Here is an 8,021-nt window from a genome sequence, read left to right as displayed (position 1 = left end):
CTTTCCTCACAAATCTGCTTCTCTTCAGGTCTTCCCCCATCAAACCTTATGCTCAAGGAAGCTATCTGGGAATTATTCTGGCAATTTTTCTTCTCTTAAACTCCATATCTAAGCCATCATAGAGTTCTGTTGTCAATCATATATATATATATATATATATATATGTATTCCTGTCTCTGACTCTCCACTGTGACCACTTTAGTCCAAACCATCATCTTCTCACCTAGTTTTCACGTCTTCCTTCAAAACCTTCTCCAATGCCATTCCCCCAAAACTTCTTCTAAAACCACCCAGATCAAAGTAGATCCTCCTATTATTCTATCAAAGAAGCCTAATTTTTTCCTTTATAACTCTTACTAAAATTACAGTTACATGTTCATGTTTGTCACTATTTGCATATGTTCTTTCTTGCTGGATTATAATCTCTATGAGGCAGGGACTGTGTCCATTTTCTCAGGCTCCTATGCCCATAACCTAGCACAATGCCTGACACATAGAATATGATTAAAAGATCATTCTCAAATGAATTAATAATTAACAGCATGAATGAACTCTTACTGTGTAGCAGATACCATGTTACACTTATTACTTAGGAGTGGCAAACCAGTTTTAGGATATGCAGTTGTCCATGGGCTTGTGGGCATGGACAGATACAAAATGAGTACAGGAGGATATTTTCATGTGTGAATAGGGGGAATATGAGCACACTTGTTTGCTAGGGCAGGGAAAGGGGCTCCATTGATAGAATATATAAGTAAAAGCAAAAGATGAACAACAGGTTTATTTCCCCACCTGAATAATGAAGTGTGTGAACTAGGTGACTTGCTATAATTATAGGATTCTGCTTCACAACTTTTTTCAGACCCTGCCCTATAAAGTGACAGCTTCCCTAAATCTTTCTCCTTAGGTATGTCAGGAACACATATGATGCCTGGTTGGTGGAAATAGCATCTCTTTTGTAGGGTACCTGGGGAGGGCAAGTGGCAGATTGTTTCCAGTTCTGGATGAGCCCATTGTGAGGCCCCAGCTGTGGAGATCCTAATCCTGCCACCTCTACTGTCTCCTGCTCAGTCCACAATGTGCCCAAGATTGTGAGGACAACTAGTCCTTGAAACAAACAAAACAATAAAATGAAATAACTGACAACTTCTCTTTTTTAAATAATAAAATATTCTATATAAAGTCACTTGTCTGTTACACAAGTGCTTCTTCCTTCCCTGTGGGAGGCTACCCCATGTGAGCAAAGTGCAAACACACAGCCGATTTGAATGCCCTGTAATTTGTGAAGCTAACGGGCAAGACACACTAGCTCACACTCTCATTCTCAGTCACTGCACACACAGGAGAAAATGAACCATTTCAATTCACAGAGACTAAGGTGAAGAGTTATCAGCTTCATTTAGAATCCCCATGTTATGCCTTCTAAGCATCTCTCCTAACAATTCAACCAGCTGTTACTCTTCAAAACATGTGTCACTTTCTTTGCATTTGGGTCAAACTCCAACTGCGAAGATCCACTGAAGAAATAGTAAAACCCTGCAAATACAGACGGGAAATAGTGAGATATTTTTTCCAATAAATAAATTTGGCAAAGTACAAAACTCATAATAATAGATACCTAAAAGCAGAAAGTGTTTATAGAATTATACTACTTGGCAGGGACTATGTTAAACATTTTACATGATGTTTTTTCATTTACTTCTGCAACAATCCTAAGAGGCATGTATATCTAACTCCATTTTACAGATGAGGAAGTTGGGGTTCAGACAAATTTAGATGCTTGCCCAAGGTCACTCAACAAGGAAAGAATGGAGATGGCACTCAACTTCAGCTCTGTCTGACAGCAAAATCATGCTCTGAGTTATTAGGTTATTCTGCTTGCAGTCAGATAAAATTCTCTGCATCTTTGGAAACTGTGGTATCTTTAAGCTTTTCCTTCTGAATGCTCCTCCTCCCCTTTCCTCATGAGGCAGCCTGAAGGGCATTTCTGGCCTCAGAGAGGCACAGGGACTCCTTCAGAGCCTGATGATCCTTTATGGCTCTGCCATCATGGTGCTCAGATTACCTTACAATAAACATCATCTATCCCTCCACCCATCTATCCCTGAGGAGGAATAAAATCTTTTTTTAGACTTTGGGCTCATGGAAAGTTAAATATTGGCAACTGACTGACTACTCAGGAAAGACAGAGAAAATCTCCCTGGGAATTAGTAGCAGCAGTGAGATAGAGAAAGCCAGCTGGTCAGTGTTAAACTTGGCCACACCACTTGAGGGAATTTTTATATAGTTTTTTATATGAGGTAGTCATATAATTGATATGAAATTCATAAGTTGAAATTTAGGGTTGAGAGGAGGAACCTGGTTAAAGAAAACTGTTATGAAATATTATTTCAATTTTCCTCTTCCCTCTGATACTATAGACTGTTTCAAGTGCCCCACTGCCAACAAAATAAGTGTCCTCTTACCAAATGCTTCAAAAACAGCATCCACCTCTGGGTCAACCCCTGGGAAGTCTTCCACTATTTGCTTTGGAAAGCCTGGCTCCATGGATTGTCTTTTCTCATCAAATCTGCACCAAGTAAAAGAAACAAATCTCAGCATTGCATGGAGGTCATGTTACCAAAATTTGTAAATCATGTTAGGTTTAATGTGGAGTTCTAACAAACTTTCCATGTACTGAAAATAAATGTCAGACATGTTTAGTGCTACAGAAATGTGTGACTTTAATGGTACTGCAAACTTAGCTCTTAAAATCTCTACCAAAAACAGAGGTAACATCCTGATCTAGCAGATGCTGTTTGTTACCATACTTCTTAGGTCTGGGCAGAAAGAATCTTAATCATCCTTCTATCACAAAGATATGAACATAAAGTGAATTCAATCATTCATCTAAAATACAAATTTGAAGTTCTCTGTCATACTTTGTACATATATGTTGTCCCTACCCTGCACATCTGGATTTCCTATGGCAGTCTCCTATGAAAAGGGATTGGGACAAGAAGGAAAGCACAGTAAGTGCATCTTTGATTGTTGGCTGGACCTTGGTTGGTCCACTCAGATCTCAGAGTCTGGGCAGATAGCCCAAAAATTAGCCCCTCTGAGAGTCCTATACAGCTAGACTGTTATTACCTGTCATCCTCTTAGGCAGAGGTAATGAATGGGTGAGGCTAAGGGAAGCCCTTGAGAATCACATAGTACAGTTGGGAAATCAAGACAAACACTCAAACAATGAGTGGACTATAAGACAAAGGGAAAGGAATGATTTCCCTGTGGCCTGGATTCACAGGGCTTCTTTCAAAAAAGAAAAGCCCAGTTGGGTTTGGAATGCAGCAGGGAAAGCTTCATGGAAGTAGTGGGACTTGAGCCAGGACATGGAGGATGGGCAGGGTTTGTGTAGGTGGAGGAGAAAGGCGCACACTCCAGGCAGATGGGGCAACAGCACAAAGGGAAGCTCCAGCTTATTGTACGTGGGACTCAAAACAGGAGAGCTTAAGAAATGCCTGTTATCAGGCACTGCTATATTTGAAAGTAAGCACTTCCCCACAGTTGTCTAAAGCCCCACCATTCCTACTGTGAGGGACGCAGGTCTAAGAGTAAGGCGAGGGATTTCCTTAGAGAAAGAAAATAATTTCCCTAATTAGGATCATACAAAGTCATTCCAATCAAATTTTACCTCCAGTATTTGTCCTCTACAAAGAAGTATGTTTTCTTCTTTTCCTTATCAGAAAAGGCTGCATCTATTTTCCTTATTGTTGAAGGAAAACCCAGGGTATGGATGTCTCTTGGGTAACCTGCTTGCACCTCTCTTCCTCTGATGGCCCAGAACTGATTTCCTGTGTTTTTTAAAAAAAAATCACAATCACATTGAATCTATAACAGATATCTTTGGTTTTAGAAATACTTCTTAGTACCTTTGATTTTCATAGTAAAAAGGAAGCCAGAATTTTAGATTTAGTCACCAACTCAAAATAGACCTTAAACAAAAATTTGCAGCTTGAATGAATGAACACAGACCAAATGAGGGAATTTACAACTCTGGGCAATTTCCAATTAAAGTCTTAATCAATTTTCCAGTGAGAGGCTTTATTTCAGGAAGTTAAAGAAATTATTATATAATAATTACCCTTAAAAATGAAAACTCTGTCTTTGCTAATAACTTCATATGCAGCATCTATTCCTGAAGGAAGAGATGGCCAAAACGAAGAGATCAAATGAAATTCAGGTACAAGTGTCCTGAAAGATTTGCGCCAAAAATGTCTGAAAAACATGTAAAAAGAAATGAAAATTGAAAGAAGTCTTTCACCTTTCAGCATATTTTCTTCATTGTCCTGTCTCACCCATCTTCCCCCATTCCCACATCCTCTAGGCTCGATGACAGACAGAAATCAGGTATGTTGTCACTGGGGAAAAATCTTTCCTTTTTTTCCAGAAGATTGCACTGGATCTATTGCCATAGGATTCAGAGTAATGTCTTCTGTGAAAGGAAAGCTATCTTACAATGCAAATTAATCAGCTGACTGTAACCTTTAAATACCTACAATTCATGCAAAACAATATATATATTATACCATCATTTATATTTTCAAAAAGATAGGCAGATGTGTGTGTATGTATACGTGCATGTAAGTATATTTTTATATATACACAAAACAATTCTGGAAGGATATTTAAGAGTTCATCACGATGGATGAAGATAGGGAGAACTGAGGAACTAAGAGTCAATGATGTGGTGATGACTTTCTTTTAACTTTCTTTCCACTTGTGCAGTTTTATCATGTGCATATTTATCTAGCAGTGAGTAAATTAATTGATTAAATGTAATGGTATCCTGGTATCATTTTTAAAGGAAGTAAAGATAAAATTCTGATTCTAAAGTTCTAACTGTGATTTTTGAAAAGCAACTGTAACTTATAACATTTGGGAATGACAATTACAGGGTAAAAATCAAATCATCCTAAGTCTTTGAAAATGAACTTGACAATTTTAGGAAAATATGGAAAGTGAAGCATCAGAAAGATTCCAAGTTCAGAGCAAAATTTTTTGTTTTAAATATTTAAAAATCCCTATCAAGTTTCTGTTTGTTTTCCTCTCTAAGCATTGTATAGATACATCAAAAGAATAGATAGGAAAATATAGTTTTCTGGTCTGACCTGTCTTTAAAGAACAGAATTTCTCCCCTCAGAGTGCTGACTGCATCAAAGGACAAAGCAGGATCACATGTGGCTGGTGTGCCAGGTTCTGGAGGCACAGATTCTGTGGGCACCACAGAGTCATCTGGAGAAGCTGTGGGAGGTCCTAAAGGGAACAGATATGGGGATGCAAACTTTAGAAGAAATGTGATGCTTCTGTCAATTTATATCCTTTCCAAAAATTCTCAAAGTGCTTTGAGTTAAATTACAAATGCTTTATGCAGCATTTTGAAGCTTTCCTGAAGACCATCATTGCAAAGTTACAATGCCTAATTTTTCCAGCATCACTCACCATACAGGGACTGAATGCCATTCACATCATCTTGAGAAAGGTGGAACCGAGCCAGGTCTGTGACTGGGTTGTAGACTGGATACATCAAAGCTTCACTGTTGGTTGAGTGTTGGAGACCCAGAGAATGGCCAAGTTCATGGGCAGCAACGAGAAATAAATTGATCCCTATTTAAGAAATCATAAATAATAGTTTCTCATTCCTTAAATACATGTACATTACACAGATCAGCTGTGTATTATATTTGTTTACTTCCTGGAAGCACACAGTGCTTCCCCCCTCTTTTTTTTGTTTTGGTTAATTGATCAATTGACTGAGTACACTTAACGGAAAGCCAAGTGTTTTTCAAGGCTCATTCTTGAAATCAATCTCTGGACAAAGTATCCAGCCATATCCAATTACTCCCATCTCCAGCCTGATTCTGCTGATTCTTGACCCATTGGAAAATCCGTTAACACCCCATTTCTTCAGTATTCTTAGCTATTAAGAGTTCTCCAAGTTAAAACAAAAATCAACACCGGGACTTCCCTGGTGGCGCAGCGGTTGAGATTCCGCCTGCCGATGCAGGGGACACGGGTTCGTGCCCCGGTCTGGGACCGCAAAAAAAAAAAAAAAAAAAATCAACACGGAAATCATTCTGAGAGATGTATAACTAACCTGATGTATTCTTTGTCCATTTTTCATCATCATCAAAGTGAGCATCTCCATGAATCCCTGGCCCAGGTGCATAGGCGTGAGCCAAAACTTTTCCAGGTCCATCAAAAGGGATAAAGTCTCCATGTTCTAAGAGAGAAAAAAAATTTTATTGGCAAGATTAGTAATTAGGATCTCTCTGGAATCTTTTCTAATGAAACAACAACAGATAAAATTTTGCATGGGTTTTTTTTTTCCTTGTTTCTGTTTTTTACCTCGAACTGCAAAAGTGATCATTATGTCTGCCTCTCCTTCATTGATCCTGGAGAATGTAAGTGGAGTCACCTCCTCCCAGACTGTCAGAGCTTTCTCAATGGCAGAATCAACAACATCTCTTGGCAAATCCAGTGTATAATTCATAATCCTGTATGGAAAAAAAAAATTGAAGATACTATTTCTCCTGTGATGGTGATTTATAAATCTCAGTATTAGGTCAAAATCTCTTTGGACCCATTACCTGTAAGTGAGGTGAGTTTTCCTCCACTTGGGCATGCCAGGAAAGGTGCTGAAGTGACCAATGTCAGGAACCCCACATCTGGGCTTGCGTATCACCTCCAAAGTGTCAGAGTCCAGCTTCCCCGTCACCTCCAACCCCAGGAACCTCTGCATTTCTTGTATTTTTTTAACTACAGGACCACTGTCCTTTCTTCTAACAAACAGTTTCACATCCTTTTCAAGGTTGTAGTAGTTTTCGAGGTATTGCTAGCAGAAACATAAGTATAGTTTTTAGGTCATTCTTATGATTTTTAGTGGTTTATGGTAAACTTGTACAGTTGCTCACTTAGTCTATTTGTAATATTCCTCTAGCTTATTGAAATCAAAGTAAGTGTCATTTGTTTAATTCTTCAATAGCAGACTCCTCCTCACTTTCTTTTTATCTTTGTAACAGAATATCTCTGCAGCTTATTTTACTACCAAAGCAATGAAAATTGCAATGAATTGGAAAATCAAGGTAATTATCCAGGGAACTTAAAGGAGAAAAACAAAACAAACTTCCTTGTGCGTAATTGTATATTTCAGCTACATTTATTCAATTTTCCACTTTATGCTTCTCACAAGGACCTGGCTTAAGAAAAAAACTTAGACAAATCTCTATGTCTAAACATGACACCAGCAATAAAAATATCCATCTAACTTTATATTGGATTAAAATACCTACAGAAGTCCCAAAGCAAGATATATTTCATATACTCTCCACTTGTTAATCATGTGTCTTAAACAGTGCTGTTAGTAAGATGGCTTTGATCTTCGGAAATTACCTAATATCTCTGGCTTTTGTTTCTTCTGGCATAAAAAGAGGAGTCCAAATAAGTGATACTGAGACCCTCTCCACGTACAACACTCTATAACTCTCTGCCTTTGAACTTCCTATATATTAAGTTCAAACAATTCTGTGAGTTTTATAAATAGAAAGCAGAGAGGGTTTCCACTTGGCCCTGTCAGGGAGCATGAGGGCTGGCTCCCTTAATTACCTGAACAAGGTCCATGCTGTCATCCTTGTCCTTTGCAGCTCTGTCCAATGGATAGGCTGAGCAAACTGCCACACATAGCAACAGCAGAACTGGAAGATTCCTCATTTCCATTGACTTTTCTCTGCTCTCTGTTGTCTTAATGCCTTGCTCTCTGCCTATCTTCTTCTAGGTTAATGGTCTGGAGTCCAACTTTTATAGGGTGACAATGTTTGTTTAGATCACCCACACACAGCTTGACTCATGATTGCTTTCTTATGAATGGCAGCAGAACAATTTCCAAAAATTCCAAATCCAAAATAGGATGATACAAACTACTTTACTAATTTCTCTCAACCTTTCCAATTTTGCAAGACAAAAGAGTGATTAATCTCCAGGAA

The 8,021-nt window shown here is 38.4% G+C and overlaps 1 protein-coding gene across 1 annotated transcript; it reads right to left on the bottom strand.

Annotated features, from left to right (window-relative positions):
* Positions 1–766: 766 nt before the first annotated feature.
* LOC102983506 (stromelysin-1) lies at positions 767–7,807 on the bottom strand. Its single transcript, XM_007103809.1, has 10 exons — positions 7,645–7,807; positions 6,630–6,874; positions 6,388–6,536; positions 6,137–6,262; positions 5,482–5,646; positions 5,151–5,295; positions 4,124–4,257; positions 3,674–3,833; positions 2,466–2,569; positions 767–1,536 (listed from the first exon to the last, which is right to left on the bottom strand). Exons 1-10 carry the CDS (start codon positions 7,753–7,755, stop codon positions 1,436–1,438), a joined length of 1,440 nt encoding a protein of 479 aa, XP_007103871.1. The 5' UTR covers positions 7,756–7,807; the 3' UTR covers positions 767–1,435.
* Positions 7,808–8,021: the final 214 nt, after the last annotated feature.

This window comes from Physeter macrocephalus, chromosome 16 (genome assembly GCF_002837175.3).
Source record: "Physeter macrocephalus isolate SW-GA chromosome 16, ASM283717v5, whole genome shotgun sequence".
NCBI lineage: Eukaryota > Metazoa > Chordata > Mammalia > Artiodactyla > Physeteridae > Physeter > Physeter macrocephalus.
The sequence above is the reverse complement of the archived record's forward strand: the minus strand, read 5'-3'. Positions and strand labels throughout refer to the sequence as shown.